The following is a 17,877-nucleotide window of genomic DNA, read 5'->3' on the forward strand; positions in this document are numbered from 1 at the left end:
TATGATTATCTATGCTAACTGTTTTAGGTATTCTGCATGCATTATCTCATTTAATTCCTCCATCAAGTCTGTGAGGTGGGTGCTGCTTTTGCTCCCATTCTATAGATGAGGAGAATGAGGCACAGACTGGTAGTGAGAATTGTACCTCTCAGTTGTAGAGCCAGGAATGTAATCTAAACTGTCCAGTGGCAGAAAAGGTCCTGCTTCATCACTAGTCATGTTCTCCTCTTTGCATGCCATCATGCCATCAATGCAGAAACACTCTGTGGATATTATTTATTGTTATTCTAATCATCCCTTAAAAGCTCATAAATATAAATTATTAGCAGCAGAACTTCTTCTGCTCTTTTGATGAAAACAAGACTATGATTGACTTCTCTCTTCTCTTTCCAGGTACATCCATTTTTTTTTAATTCCTGGACTGCATGCTTTAGATAATTTAGTGCATCCATACACAAAATTATTTAATGTGAAAATCTTGATTTAAATCAAATTACTTAAAAACTTTCTGAAATAATCTGAGTTGATATCATTTGGAAAAGGACATTGATCATGATATATTCTTTTCCTGAACTGCAACTACTTGTTATTTCTTCCTGAGCAAATTGCCCCAAATCCCTCAGTTACCAGTTGGTTTTCTTCACTGCAACTCTCCATGGGCAGTAAGACCTATGAGAGCATCAAGAACGTCTGCTGTGTTCACTGTGTACACCCAGCATCTGGTACATGCTAGAACATCAAAAACGTAGTTTTGAAAGGAAGGAAACAAAACTAAAAATAAAGAAAGAAAAAAAGGAAATGAACCAATGGATCAATGAATGATTGACAGCTACTTCTTTCTCTTGTGGTTGAGCCCACATTTAGGTTTCTTCATTATTCCCTATCTTTCTAAGTTGCTCCTATTTCCGCTGCTGGGAACTAGAAAAAAGTTGATCAAACTTATTAATGCTGTGCATGAACTAAGAGCAAATATATACAGGAAGGACCTAAGAGGCTCTCTGTAAATAGACTTAGTAACTTTAACTTGTCTGGATCCTTCTCGCTAATGTTTATTTTTCTGACACGACTACTATTAGATAATTGAATTTCACATAACTGTGCCATCAGATTTTGTTATTAGGATTATTAATTACAGATGCTATTTCTGAATGCTTCCTTCATGTAGACATTGTTTAAAATTCTTTAAACATTTGATGTCATTTAATCTTTAAAATTGTCACAAAATCGGTCGTTATTATTCGGATTTTAATTACGAAGGTACTGTCTCAGATCACATAGCATGAACGTGGGGAAGATGAGAAATGGCACTGAGTGCATATCGTGTCTGGTTTTGCTCATGTGCAGTCTTTGTTTTCTGGTGGTCAGTTTGCCTGAGTCCAAGAAGGTGCCTCAGGGCCACACAAACGCAGCTCAGGCTGCTGTCCTGCCTTTAATTGTCAATCACTGGGACAGCACATGAGGCCATGCTTTAATTGCTGTTTCCTTGAATGTTGCATGTTGCTTCTCTATTTCTAGGTGCAAATAGAAAAGGGAATGAGAAAGTTTTGAAGGGTGTGAGGTGTGAGTAAGGCTTTGAAGACTGATTAGTGCCTGGAATGATTATGAACAAATAAAACTATTTTTTCTAGAATGGCAAGAATATCTGCCAACATCCATGAGACTTGGATTTGATACTCTCATCTCACCAGAATATGGCTTCCAAAACCCGAAGAAAAACTTTCCATTTGTAATAAACCTCAGGTCCTCAAGGTTAAATCCCAGACTAAGAGTTCTCCTTACTTTCTCAAACCTTTCATTTTTAATCTCTGATATATGGGGCATTTAATTTTGTCTTCAGTCACGTTCATAATTCTTTGAAAGCAAGGTGGCCTGAAAAAAAAATGGATAAAATGAAAATAAACTTTACTGTGACTGAATTTGTGTTCCTAGGACTTTCATCTGAGCCAAAGATACAGCTCATTCTTTTTGTTGTATTCTTGTTCTTCTATTTATTAACAGTTGTTGGGAATATTATCATCATCACCATTATCCAGATAGAACCTCGTCTCCAGACACCCATGTACTTCTTCCTCACAAATCTGTCCTTTCTAGACATTTGCTACACATCCACCAATGTCCCACAAATGCTGTCCAACATGGTGGGGAGAAGGAGGACCATCCCTTTCTCCAGCTGTGCTACGCAGATGTACTTCTCTCTCTCCTTTGGAATGATTGAATGTGTTCTCCTTGGTGTCATGGCTTATGACAGATATGTAGCCATTTGTCATCCGCTTCACTATACTGTCATTATGGACCGGAACACCTGTGTCCAACTGGCAGCCATTTCTTGGTCCAGTAGCTTCCTGAGTTCCATGGTAATCAATGTCCTCACCTTAAGTTTGCCCTACTGTGGGCCCAATGTCCTGAATCACTTTTTCTGCGAGGTGCCTTCTGTCCTGAGGCTGGCTTGCACGGACACCTCACTCACAGAGCTGGTTGTTTTCATCTTCAGTATTGTCATTGTCTTCATCCCTTTCCTCCTCATTGTTGTTTCCTATGCCCAGATCCTTCTCTCTGTTCTCAGAATGCGCTCAGCCTCTGGGAGGTACAAGGCACTGTCCACCTGCGCCTCCCACCTGACAGTGGTGGCCTTATTCTATGGAACCGCCATCTTCATGTACATGAGACCCCAGTCTAAGTCCTCCAGGGCTGGGGGCAAGGTCATCGCAGTCTTCTACACAGTGGTGACACCCATGCTCAACCCCTTGATCTACAGCCTGAGGAACCAGGATGTGAAAGGAGCTTTGAGAAGAGCAGTTGCAAAACAGAGGACGTAAGAGGCATTAACAAGACCCCAAGTTCAACTGTACTGTAAAATAATTGCCCTCTGAGTATGAAGTGGGAGAATAAAAATGACCTGCTCTGTTAACCTGTGCTCTGTCCTGCAGAAAAGTCACATAAATTCAGTTGTAAATGCAATAGGAAAATAACGTTTTCTCCCAGGACTCACAAATGCTCTAATGATTCAGCACTACTGCCTTTGTTGAGTGAGTCCTATTTTGTTACTCACTAAAAACCTGTTTCTATAAAACCATAGACTCCCTAAAATTAGTTACTTGAAATCACATCAGCAAGATGAAACATCTGAACTCTGCTCAAAGGTTCCGAGTCATTTTGAACCAGGGAAATCTCAATTTTCTTTGCAAATGTAGAACCTCAGATTGAGTATTTTCAGTTTCAACATTTCACATCTGTTTGTTTTGTAGTTTCTTGGAAAGCAGGACTCTGTGTGTACTTTCTGGTTTAGACTTGATATGGATCCTCCACATGTAGCCCTACTTTGCAATAAGTATATTAAAACATTGCTTCACTTAAATTCAATTTAGACTCTATCCTCCCCACAAATCCTAAGCTAGATCCACATCTTCATGTTTAGATGAGACACTCCATGGTTCCCTCTGGCATATATTCATTCCCCTGTTTGCAATGGATCAAGAAATCTTATTTTATTCATCAGTAGGTTTGTGCTGAACTTAGGTTAATTGGATGGACAAAAACATAACAGTAATTATAAGCAAATTTGGCGAAATATAAATTAATAGACATAACCTATTTTTTCATAACCTATTTCTGAATGACAATGTAATATAATGTTAAACAAAATAAAAATGACTCCTGACCTCATGGACACATATATATCCAATTCCTCTGTGTTTATGAATGTTTATACACACATATGATGCACACACATACTGACAGATGGACAGACTGGGATGCCTGTATTTCAAAGGGAGTGATCATCACAGGCATAACCACAGAGTAGCAGGTAGAGCATCCCTCTCTAAGGAGGCTGCACACAGAGACCAGAAGGAGGGTAAGTGGAGGGTGGGACAGACGAGATTTCTTAGTAGAGGTGGTTATGGAAGTACTGTGGAGAAATGAAAGAGTAAAGAGTGGGAAGAGAAGAATCCACTGAGGATAGAGTATCAGGAGGTGTGGCTAGGGAGGCCGGGCAGCTGCCAGGCCACACAAGGCTGAACTGACTATGGTAAGCAGCAGGGATGCATTTGTGGTAATGCATAGGTATCTGAGGAAGGGTGAGATGACACATGCTGTTTTTGCAAATGTTTTCTAATAACTGAAGTACAAACCATCACACACACACACACACACACACACACAAACACACACACACACATACGTATGTATGTGTATATGTTTATACACACACACGCACGCACATATACATGTTATGAATTTGTAAACAGGAATGCGTTCAGGGTTTTAAAGCTTTTCAGTCAGTGGTATCTTTAAATTGAGCTATTCTTGAATTAAGAGTAGTCAAAAATGACTTTAATAATAATACTATTAATCATATTAATAATAATCATTAACTTTAATGACATCTGCAACTGACACACTGCTCCATTAGAGATAAGCTGTATCTTATCTTCTTATTTCTTGTTTATTTACAATTGTGAGTAAAACCAGCAAAAGTATGTGATTCATTCTTCAATGATACCCATCTCCTAAAAAACAACCACTTCTTCTATCCAAATATAAAAGTCATATGCAGTCAATAAATAACCCAGTACTGGTAGTATAGGTAAAGAAGACAGCATTGGCCAAAAAAAATTAATAATTTGAAGTAAAAAGTAAAAAAGCAAAATCACTAACCAATGGATCAAATTCATTATACAGTAGTTGCTGTATTTTAATATTGTGGTATACAAATGACTAGATATGCTATATGTTTACTTTGTATATAAAAGTTAATTGCAAACACTTTGTTATGGGCCAGGCTATATGGGCAATGACCAAACTCCATTTTACCCTGAGATTTCATATCATGTAGGAAATGATCCTCCCGTGGGAAAGCCCCACATCTGTACCCATTAACATTTACCTAGCATAACATACTTAGAAACACAAAATAGCAATTCTTACACATTGTAAAATTGTTCTCTTTGGTTTCCATTTTTCTTGGGCAATATACCCTGTCAGAGATTGATAGGCTAGACATTAGTAACCATTATCTAACTTGTACTCAATTAGGGTCATTTTTACCCACTTCCCTTCTGCTTGCTTACTGTTATGCCAACCTGGAAATTCCCCTGGGAAATATTAATGTACCCATTGCATTGTCTTGCTAATTGCCCAGTTCAGCTTCTGTACTTGCTTGCTTGCAGCTATCTCAACCCAGAGGTGGTTTTTGCCTTTAAATCCTAAAATGCTCAGGCTCAGGGCTGTTCCTTGCAGTTATGGGTCCTGTGGGGAGCAGTTGCCGGCCCACCAGCTGAATAAAAACTCTTCAATTTGGAAAAAACTGGGACTTGGTGTGTTTTCTGAGTGACCTGCCCCACAACAACTTTTAATAGATTTTTTTTCTGAATAACTTACTTAGATCAAAAAGCAACATTTAAAATTTTCCCAAATATCTTCAAATAAGGCACACATAATAAGTTTGCTATTTATAATTTAGAAACCTCATATTAATTTTTAAAAAGAAACACAAAATTTCAAATGATAAATACAATCAGAAAGTTTTGTGAGTAAAAAAAAATCTTAATGGAGACAGCCCTTGCCCTAAACGAGGTCTCACCTAAACCTCTTCAAGTAATTTTTCTTTTTTTCTGTTTGCTTCTTTTGACATAAAAGGAAAATACAATGTTTCAAAGACATTTAATGGGATATTCCATTTGCTGTACATTACAATCATTGTTAGAGCAAAGAATAATTGATTTTTAAGACTAACACAAATACTGGTGAATTATTGGTCCCACACAGCTTCAAATATCCAATTGTATTTGTCCAATTGTGTCTCAAGGTTTGTTTGGGACTATAGACTCATAGGTATCACACAGCTGGGAAATATCCTAACATTTTAAAATAAAATTCTAGAAAATAATCAAGAATACTCTATTGCCATAAACTATATTTCTCAGTGATTGATTGGTCAGTATCACCATGTGCTTTAAGCAATTATATTTAGAGAATAAAATTATAAACACAAGATTCTCAGTTAGCAATGTTTATTAATATGGGGTATCATTCCTGAATGTCCAGGAAGTGGACCTCAATTCCTTCATTTATAAAATAAGTATATTTGTTGGATAAGACTGTCATCTATCTATCAGTATTATATACCATCATCTCTTTAATTTCTGAAAATAAATTTGCTATAAATCTGTAAACTTTATCCTGAAATGATCTTTATTTTTACTGTTTGGATTTATATGGTTAATCTTAAGGACAATAATGCAATTTTGAAAAATGTTATCATATCCCTGTAGGTTTAAATGATGTAATAAACACTATCTTCTGTCATGTTACCATTTTCCCAAGGGGGCATGTTTCCCTTTAACTTTCATAGCCCAGTTAGAAAGCATGAGGATTATAAAATGGCAAAGGGAAACCAGATTCATAATGAAAGGAATTCATCACCTTTCATCATAATCTGAAATGCTCCTTGGACACCATCTCCTCTCTTCCTCTTTCTGTACCTTCAGAGTACACTGACTTCTCTAGCTTGCTTGACTTTGCAAAGTTTCAGCTCATTGAAATCATAGGCTAATGAGGGTTTTTCAACAAGTGTTTCACAGCGTATCCCTGTGCAAATACTGACTTATGAATCTAGTCATGCCACCAGACTGAACATGGCCATGTATCCAGCCCTTTATAGAGGTGCCCCAAACGTCTTCCCACACTCTGATTATGGCTATCACTCTTTACAATGCTCTCCATCTCTCTATTTTGTAAAAAATATCAGAAAAAGAATCAGGAAACATTTGTTCTAATTCTACAACTTCAGTTTCATGATAGTAAAATATAGGAGTATTAATACTCTCTCATAATACATAATACTGCGCACATAAACCTTCCATCTAACAGAATTAAACACGCAGATCAAAATACTCCTTCTCCCTGGAACTGCACAGTTCTGGAGTAAGTGTAGCTGTTTAAAGAAGTGCCACCAGCAAACATGTCTTCTCATGCATTTTAGGGAGCTCATACATATGTCCAGTAGATTTCCTGAGGCTCAGAATTGTGTCTAGGCGTCATCAGTTCTCCTGTTTCTCAGCCAGATCTGGTCACATTCACTTGTTCAACTGGCATCTGTTTCTTACCTAATATATCCCAGAACTTGAGGATAAAATAAACTAAATCTTCTTTAAATTCTCTCAGTCCCCAAAGTAGGCCATCACTTTAAAGTGTGTATGCTTTGTAGTTATAGCAGAATTATATGCATAGCACTTCTCAGAACATTGGAGGTCAACCACTTATTAAGCTTGGAAGCACTTAAATACAGGACACTTCGGCTTTTATCTATTTTAATATCTGAGGAAGAGCACTTTTGAGAGTGAAAGATGGCATTTATTCCAGGACAACTGGCAAAACCAAAAGCTACCTTGAGCAAGAGGGACAATTGGCCTCAGTCAAATGACCATGGGTAGCCCTCCTAGCAACCCTATGATGCAGACATTGCTGACTCCCATTTACAGGCCAGAAAATCATGTTGGGTTACTCCAGGTATTATTTATACATGTGATGATTCCTTTGGGAGGAGACCAGACCCTTATAAAACGTAAGTTTGTATTTCGTAAGTGGATTAGTGAATTGGGGGACATAGAGGCGAATACAAATAAGAAAAAGCATTGAGTTCAGTGTGGCTTGACTTTGAATAAGTATACGGAAGGGAATGACTAGGACAAGACTGAAAATTGAGATGTCATATGTGGATACCATTCATAGTGTTAATTTCACTGTGGTCTATTGTCCAGTCCCCTAAAGCCAGTTCTGGTGAATAATTGCTGTGCACACAAACCCTCCATCTAACAGAGTTAAATATGCAGATCAAAATACTCCTTCTGAAGCTTCTCCCTGGACTGCACAGTTCTGGAGTAAGTGTAGCTGTTTAAAGAAGTGTCACCAACAAACATTTCTTCTCACTGTATTCTTCACAGGCACTCCTAAGTATCTATTATGACCTAGCTTTTGAGATGGGGAAACTAGATTCACCTTATATAATATTTAGCCACTTATTCATATGTATCTCACACACATGAGATAAGATGGCGGTAAATTAAATGATTTGCTATGCAAAAGAGAACGTTTTCTTACCAGCTCAAGATATTGGAGACCGGGATTCTAAGGAGTGTTATTTAAGCTGGTCCATAAAGAAAGAGTTTGGACAACCTGAGTCAAGGAGCTGAGACCATCAAGGAAGCATGGAGGGCAGAAGGAAGAGAATTGATAGGGATAGAGAGGCAGGAAGAGGTAGAGGTCATTTAAGAAATAGCTTTACAGGAGAGTTTGGAGGGTGATTGGGAGCAGGGAGGAGAAACACAGAGAGATGGCTTATGGAATATAAACTTGAGGGACAAGCAAAGGACTTTGGTAATTGTTAGCTTGAAGGGGTAACTGTGGGACACATCAGGATTCTTAGACTTTAATGATTCCAGGAATCCTCTATAAGGCATACATGCAAGAAAGTTACCCTAAATTCTTCCTTTGGGAGGAGACCAGACCCTGAGCCAAGTGCAAGAGCTTCATGCAGCCCCATTAAGAAAAGCACCTGATCTATGCCATTAAACCTGATTCCATATCCAGAGGCTTCACAGATTTACCAGCAGAGCAGCTATGTTGCTATGCTGATGGATATGTGACAGCATTCCAGGGCCCCAGCAGGGATGTTCCCTGGAATCTAGAAGAGATGACACTCTGCTCTCCAAGGTATATATTCCACGATTTCACTTTGGTGCCTGATGATTTAGCTGCACTCCAGTTTCACCACTAAACCCTCCCACTGGGTACCCTATGCAAATGGCCTAGATATGCACTTTAGTTTTTGTGTCTATCCACTATACTTCTTTTCTCTTTTTTTTTTTTTTGTATGCCCTATCTCACCTGCTTCCCTTTTTAATTTTTGGTCCATGTTTCAAAGACAGTTCAGGTCTCCATACTCCACAGACCTTTTTTCATCTCCCAAGAGAATGTGCTATCCTTCTAGTGAGCTACCATAATACTTTGCCTATGATTCTCTCTCTCTCTTTTTAAACTTAAACAAGAATATATTCCTTAAATTTACTTAAAAGACTAGAGCTAGTATATGGTAAAACATTTGTAATATTTAGAGTTATGTCAACATAAAAACGATAGCTCTCATTTGAATTAGCATAGGCAATTCACTGCAAAGGTAAAAATACATGCAAGAGCCTCCCAAATGAAGTCAGGTGAAGTGCGGTGAGACAGCATGTGAACATAAAGGATTGCACTTACAGGAAACGGGGCATGGCTATGGTATGCAAAGGATACATACCTAATGCTAATCACCGAATGTGGTGCTAGAGAAATTGCACATTTAGTTTTAGAGTATATCATTCACATTAAGACTAAACAGTTTTCAAATACCCACCTGTATATTGTTTCTGTCACATCATTCTGGTATTCATGTAACAGCATTTAAAACATGCAGTTACCAGTCAGAGCATGTGGTCAAGGGATAAAAGATCTGGAATATTCATCATTGCATTTTCATTATGATCCATCAACTGTCAACAACTCAGTAATGAAATTAACCAGTCTGAGGGAGTTACCAACTGAAAAATGTCCTTAAAAGTATAGGAATAAGAGCATCTAGGTTGGTCCACAGTTTAGCTATTGTGAATTGTGCTGCTATAAACATTGATATGGCTGTGTCCCTTAGTATGCTGCTTTAAGTCCTTTGATTATAAATCAAAGAGTGGGATAGCTGGGTCAAATGGTGGTTCCATTCCCAGTTTTCCAACGAATTGCCATACTACTTTCCAGATTGGCTGCACCAATTTGCAGTCCCATCAGCAATGTATGAGTGTGCCTTTCTCCCCATATCTTTGCCAACATTTATTGCTGTTTTTATTCTTAATAGCTGCCATTCTAACTGGAGTGAGATGAAATCTTGAGTAGTTTGATTTCCATTTCTCTAGTTTCTAGAGATGTTGAATATTTTTTCATATATCTGTTGATTGATTATATATCATCTTATGAGAAGAAACTAGATGCCCTTCAGTTGGTGAAAGGATTAAAAAAATGTAGTATATAACATAATGGAATACTATTCAGCATTAAAAGAGAATAAAATCATGGCATTTGCAGGTAAATAGATTATAAAAAATATAATTCTAAGTCAAGTTAGCCTATCCCCCCAAAAAAAAAATGCCAAATGTTTTCTATAATATAAGGATATTGATTCATAATGGGGTTGAGGGGGAGCATGGGAGGATTAGACAAACTCTAGATAGAGCAAAAGGGAGGGAGGGGAAAGGAGGGAGAATTGTGGTAGTAAAGATGGTGGAATGAGATGGATATCATTACCCTAAGTACATGTATGAAGACACGAATGTTGTGACTACTTTGTGTACAATCAGAGATATGAAAATTAGTAATCTATATGTATAATATGAATTATAATGCATTCTGCTGTCATATTTAACAAGTTAGAATAAAAAATAATTTTAAAAAATGAAGTATAGGAATAAGTAACAGAAAAGCTTACCCTGAGCTGCCACCATTTTGTCTAATGCTGTGTGTACTAGAATATCATGCTAATGCACAGACTTTTAGTATATATGATAGATAAAATTAACTAATTCAAAGTATATTCTGCTTGGATTTAGAGAATTTTGTTGTGACTTATATCTGAGTTCAACTTATTAACAGTCTGAAAAGAAAATGCTGCCAAGTGCCAGTCTAAAGAATTAGGCTGCAGGTTTGCTAAATATATTTTTTTGAAATCTATAATAATCCCCACTTTTAGGCTAATCCTAAATACCTTGCCATTTTATAGCTGCATATTTTATAAATTTACATAAATGTACAAAATTGTTTAAAAAATAATCATACCTGGGCAATATAATCTAACAGTAATGCCTAAAATATAAATCTTTTAAATAATATTGTATTACATATCTTATTGTTTTGAGATTTTACTCATCTTGCCAAAATAAAACTTTGCTAAAACACAAGTATATGGTTTAGCAATTTTTTCTTAAAATGAACTGAGTAAAATATGAGAATAATGAGTTTTTCATTATTTACTCTTAAAACGAACTAAGTAAAATATGAGAATAACGGGAAATGTAAGTGAAAGGAGGAGGATCATTCCTGCTTGACTTCCTCATTTAAACATGTGCCAATAGACAGAAATATTTCTGGACATTCTATACGATTATTATATCTTTTCATATATGTTATGGTTTTAAATAGTTAATAATATGGATAAAAATGATATCTTTTAAAAAAACTTGTCTGATTTTTATTTCTAAAACTACATTAAATATGAGCTTTAACAAATGAGTGTCTTGTAAGGTATACAAACTTTTTTAATCTTTAATTTCACAATAAGAGCTGGGTCACTGGGTAACTTCAGGTAGTAAAATCACTTTTCAAAGCTGAAGTGAAATGAACTAGGTAGAGAACAGGCATGAAGATATATGATTCTCTTTTAACACATTGTATTTTTCCTGTGACACAAGGTAATTTCTTTTATCTTATCTCCCTACAAACATAAATTCTATGAGATCAGATACACAAACACACACACACACACACACACACAAACACACACACAAACACACACACACACACACACACACACACACACACACACATATATATATATATATATATATATATATATATATATCTCCCATATTTTTCATCAAGTATTAAACATAGGTTGAATGAAAAATCATCACCTGATATTTTATAGCTCAAGAACAGGGAAAGTAACAAGTCTTTTATTCAAAGAATGTGAACTCACATACCTATCATGTAAGCCTATCTGTTCTTTTTTACTTCAATGTAAACCTGTATACTTGGTTTTGTGAATACAATTTTGGAGAAAATATTAACTTTGAGAATATTACAGTATAATGTACTTCCAGTGATAGTCCAAATTAAAATTAAAATAATAAGTTTTTCTTCAAGTAATTATCTGGGAAAATGTAAAGAATTCAAAGACCTGAAGAAACATCAGAGCATTCCTTCAGAAACCCTTTTCCATATATTCCATATGGTTCCCCAGCTCCCTAAGTGCATCATAAGGAGAGTATACACAAGTTTCCCTCTCCCTATAGGATGAAGATTTAGACTGAAAATATAAGGTGACATATACTACTTTATATGCTGCTGGGAGCCATTAGCCAAGTAGGTATGACAATTTCCTTGCCAGCGTACCCCATGTTGCTGACATTTTGCAGTGACATTGAATGTAGGTGACCTTGCTCAAGGACCAGGGCAGATTAGGGTATTCCCGGTTTAAGATAATCGGGTTTAGGGCGTTCCCAGTTTAGGTTCCAGGTTTAAGGTTTAAGATTATTCCTGCTGGGAATAGGGCGTATCCTGCTGCCTGAGTTCCCCTTGAGTTCTCACGGGATTCAGACAGTATTTTTTGGGAGATAGAAGCCCAGTGGAGGTGGATTTGGGCAGAGAACGTGGATTTCACCAGAACGTGATTGTAGACGGCTGGTGTGAGTTTGGGAATAAAGAGTTGCTGTTTGAATCTACAAGCTGTGTGGCGGCTCGTGATTGTGTGCCCAGCCAGACTGCGGCAATATGCTTACTAACTTCCAAGGAAGCATAGAAATGACTTCCCACCATCCCAAAGGACAATACCCAGTTTATCTTAGGCACATCTCACAAAGAAAAACATGAATCCAATGAGTTTTTGATTATCTAAAACATATGATAATTATCTAAAGCATAGAATAATATCTGAAGCCATGATGCGTGTATTACTATTTTTACAAAAGCCACCATAGAAATCCAAAATTCGATACATGAGAAAAGTTTCAGGGTAGTGAAGGAGATTGTACTTAGGGTTCACAACAAATGTGGTGTTAGGAAGCATACTCTTTTTTTATCTTCCTCATCATACATGTCAGCAATGTCATGAGGGAAAATTAACCCTCATTTCTCTGTTCTGTGCATATTCTAAGGTCCACATACCCATGTAGCTTTTCCCTGGAGTTCTGCTATTCCTGGATCTCTACTATTCCTCTGTTTTGATCCCTTAATCCTGAAAACCTGCATCTCTGAAGACAAAAGTGTTTCCTGCGCTGACTGCCTGGCTCAGTTCTTCTTCTCTGCTAGTCTGGTCCACAGGGAATGTTACCTGTTAACCACCATGAATTATTACCACTATGTGACCATTTTGAATCTCTTATTTATTCCTCCACTATGTTCCCAAAGTTATAAACCAGTATTGTTGCAGCTTCATACTTTAATGACTTTGCACACTCTACTATCATCATCAGTGAGACATTGACTCTGAATTACCATGGTAAAAATATCATTGATTTCTTGGGTTATCTTCGCCCATTTGTAAAATTGGCCTATGATATGAAGGAGAGTACTAATCTGTGCTGAATTTTAGACTCATCTCCAACATATCACTCCCACCATACTGACTCTATCCCTTACTCATCCATCACTGCATCCATCTAGAACATGGGTTCCACCAAGGGCCACCTGAAGCCCTTCTCCACCCGTACATCTCATCTAAAATCTGTGACCTTGTACTATGATTTATTTCTTTTCATTAGGTCCAAATGCACACTAGCAGTGCCCCAGACAAAGTGGTGTTGGTGTTCTGTGCTGTGGTGATCCCAGTGTTGAACCCCTTGAGTAAGAAATAAAGATGGGCTGGGGTTGTGGCTCAGCGGTAGAGTGCTCGCCTCGCACGTGTGGGACCCTGGGTTCGGTCCTCAGCACCACATAAAAAATAAATGAATAAAATAAAGGTATTGTGTCCAACTACAACTAAAAAATAAATATTAAAAAAAAGAACTAAAGATGGTGCTGGGTATGGTGCCTCATGCCTATAATCCCAGTGACTGGATGGATCAACATAGGAGAATCAAAATTTTGAGACCAGCCTCAGCAACTTGGTGAGAACCACAGCAACTTAGGGAGACATCGTCTCAAAATAGAAAATAAAAAGGACTGAGACTGAGGATATAGCTAAGTGGTAAAGCACCCCTACGTTCAATCCCAGGAGAAAGAAAGAGAGAAAGAGAGAGAGAGAGAGAGAGAGAGAGAGAGAGAGAGAGAGAGAGAGAGAGGAAGAAGGGAGAGAAGAAGGGAGGGAGGAAGGGAGGAAGGGAGGAAATAAAGACGTCAAAGATGGCCTGAGGAAATGTTCTCTCTAGAAATTGTTCTATCTAGAACAAAGTTTCCTTTAATAAAAATATTTGGGGAAATGATTTTAAAAAACATTATCAATTGTCACTGTTATTAACCTGTAGTCTCAGAAATTGATAAAATCAGATAACAAGAAATAATCATTGTTTAAGGTGAGAACCCCAGTCTGTTTTTCTTCTTTTAAGTTGGTTTCAAAGAATTTGAATATATTTTAAAATTAATGATACTGTGACATTAATAAAAAAAGGATATGTATGCCAGTGTGTATCTTTTACTTTTTAAGCTTTATCAAAATATATTTAATATATTTAACAAATAAAAATTATGTACATTTAAGATGAAGAACATGTTTTGATACATGTATACACAGTGAAGTTATGACCATCATCAAGTTAATTAACTACCGTTCACCTCAGTACCATTTTTGTGTGGGTGTCTGTGTTGTGAAAACTTTTAAAATCTACTCTGTTAGCAAATTTCAAAAATACAACACAGTATATTTAGTAATAGTCATCATGCTGTACATTAGATTCTGAGAACTTATTCATCTTGTGTAACTTAAATTTCGTACTCTTTGAATAACATCTCATAATTCTCCCCATCTTTTCCTAGCCCCTGTTACCACCATTATAAACTTTTTTTGTGTGTGATATTGACTCTTATATTTCACCTATAGTTAAGAGAATGCTGTATTTGTCTTTTTTGAATCTGGGTTATTTTACATACCTCTAGGACAATCCATGTAGTGGCAAATGGTATTATTTACATTTTAGAAGTCTGAATTTTATATATATATATACAAATATATATCTACATATTTCATATGCATGTATTTTATATAATATATAGTAGTGTGTGTGTGTGTGTATACATACACAACACTTAAAAAGGGATTGCTGGATGGTAGTTCTATTTTTACATTTAGTTATTTATTTATTTAGTTATGGCACCGGGAATTAAATCCAGAAGTGCTCTCCACTGAGCTGAACCTCTAGACCATTTTAAATTTTATTTTGAGTCATGTTCTGTCTAAGTTTCCAGGCTGGCCTTGAATTTGTAATCCTTCTACCTCAGCCTCCCAAGTCACTGGGATTACAGGAAATGTCATCATACCTCATTTGATCTTTACTACTTTAAGGAGAATTTGTAACTTATTTCATAATGGCTATACTATTTTACACTTCTGTGAACACTGTGTAAGCCTTCCCTCTTCTCCACAATTTTGCCAATGCTTATTATCATTTTGGTATATGGCAAGAACCATTTTAACAGCATGATATGATACCTGACTGTGATTTTAATTTGCATTTCCCTATTTTTAGTAATGTTGAGCATTTTTTCCCGTGTTTCCCATTTATATATCTTATTTTGGAAAGTGCCAATTTAGGTCTGTTTTAGTAATTTTTTGTTCCTGTGACCAAATACTGACACAAACAACTTGAAGATGGAAAGGTTTATTTTGGCTCACAATTTCTGATTTGTAAGTCCATGGTCGGGGGGCTCCATTGCTCTAGGCCTGAGGTACAGTTGAACGTGATAACAGAAGTACTTAGCAAGACAAGATGGCCAGGTCATGATAGCCAGGGAGCCAACAGGGAGAAAGAAAGGGTCGGGGAGAAGATATAGCCCCCAAAGGAACACCCCTAATGATCTACTTCCTCTTACTATGTCTTACCTCCCAATAGCATTCAGATTTCTAAATAAAAAAAAAATTGGTTCATCCACTACATTACAGCCCTCATGATTTAGTATTTCCTAAATGTCTGACCTCAAAACTTTGAACACTGGGGACCAAGTGTTTCAAAGGTTCAGTCTGAGCCTTTGGGGAACATTCCACATCTTAAGCACAACAAGATTCTTTGTTTATATTTTACTCACATTATTGATTCCAATTGTTAATTTTCTTTGTTCTCCCTGTGTGTGTGTGTATGCTATTGAAACGTTTGCATTCTTTACACATTTTCATATTAACATCTTATCAGATGTGTTTCTTTCATTCCTTAGGTTATCTATTTAGTTAGGTGTGAGATGGAGATGTGTGTGTGTGTGTGTGTGTGTATAAATCCCAGTTATGTGAGAATTTCTAATTTTCACCTGATAATTAATACATATATATATATATATATATATATATATATCATATTGATAATACTATTTAATTACTATTTGAACTTAGATATCTCTTTATTTCACCTGTCTGCCTATACGCACACACACACACACACACATACACATATATATACATATATAAAGTGCACTAATTAAAAAATAAAAATAAAGAGAAAAAGAACTGTAGAATAGAGAAAAGGGAATATGGGGAGGGAGGAAGAGAGGAAAAGGGAAAGTCTGGGGGACTTCATTGGAAGAATTTTATTACAAGCTTGTATATTTATGCCAGAATAACCCAAATATTATGTATAACTAGAATGCACTAAAAATGCTTTTTTTAAAAAAATTGTGTCTTCAAACACTGCCACATTCTGAGGACCTAGATATTAGAATATTAATATGATATTAAGGAGAAACGATTCCACCCATAATTCCAAAGATGACAAGAGTTTCTCACGGTAGAGACAAGGAAAGGTAGCACAGAGGAAGATAAGATCACAGGAGGAGGGAAAAATCATGTACCATAGAATAAATTCAAGGTAGTCTAATTAGTATAATTGTAGAATTTCTATCATCAGGTCACTTAGTATATTGTGATTTAGATCCGTGGTGTCAACTTTTAATAAAAGGTTACCCAATTCATCAGATCCTAATTAAAATGTCGTCAGCAAATTCCAGATGGACTCGAATTGAGTCTTTGGAGACTGAAGACACGTCCCCTACCTCTATGTAGGAGGATTCTCAAAGGGCTGTTGAGGAAAGGCATGTATAGGCTCCGACCAGGCCATGACTAGCCACCAGAGGACATGGAAAGGAGAGTCACTTTTAGGAACTGACCAAAGTAAGCAACTTGGGTGAGGTTCAGAACCAGTTTGGCCTCTGTTAACTTTAGCGGCCACTATAAGGCAATGCAGTCTTGCTTGACTCTAAATGGATCATTGCTTTCTCTCTCTCTCTCTCTCTCTCTCTCTCTCTCTCTCTCTCTCTCATCAGATTCTACCCCGTGCTATTCTGCGCTCATGTAAATATAAAATTCAATCTGGGTAGTTTTGTCAGACCATGCGTTTTTTACTTAGGTAGTGGAGAAATTTAGAGGACAAAACAGGCCATACTTTCGACTCTCACTGATGTTCTGCTCTGTCTTCCAGACTTCTAGTGTATAAAGTTTCATTTCTTACTTCTCATTTCCAGGTTCCAGAGGTCACCTTTGTTGCGCCCCCTTGCCCACAAGGAAGATGCAACACTCAGGAATCTTCTTTCACCAGTTTATTTCAGGCCCTTGATAGTTCTTCTTCTCTCTCTCGGATGCCCCTCCCAGCCTTAATAAAGCATCTCAAGCCCCAATGCAAAGCAGCCACGTGGAGCTTTCTCATAGGGTGATGAAAAATCATGCGCCAACTCTCCCAAATAAGGAGTTGTTTGTCACAGACCACAGCGGAGCCAGCGCCATCTTGTAATGGCGACCATAATTTGCATAAACGGCAGAAGCGGCTCACCACAGTTCCCCCTTTCTGTTTTCTTAAAACAATACAGGCGAGAGTAGAGGTCCTATCCCACTGTGCAGAAGTGGCTGCATAGTATGGCTCAGTCTTAAGGAGGGCCCTTCCC

General features: G+C 37.0%; 1 protein-coding gene across 1 annotated transcript; it reads left to right on the top strand.

The window, feature by feature from the left end:
* The first annotated feature begins 1,880 nt into the window (after positions 1–1,880).
* LOC107135367 (putative olfactory receptor 2B8) lies at positions 1,881–2,816 on the top strand. Its single transcript, XM_015477249.1, has one exon. It carries the CDS (start codon positions 1,881–1,883, stop codon positions 2,814–2,816), a length of 936 nt encoding a protein of 311 aa, XP_015332735.1.
* The last annotated feature ends 15,061 nt before the right edge of the window (positions 2,817–17,877 follow it).

The sequence above is a fragment of the Marmota marmota genome, unplaced genomic scaffold (assembly GCF_001458135.2).
Source record: "Marmota marmota marmota unplaced genomic scaffold, marMar, whole genome shotgun sequence".
NCBI classification, from domain to species: domain Eukaryota; kingdom Metazoa; phylum Chordata; class Mammalia; order Rodentia; family Sciuridae; genus Marmota; species Marmota marmota.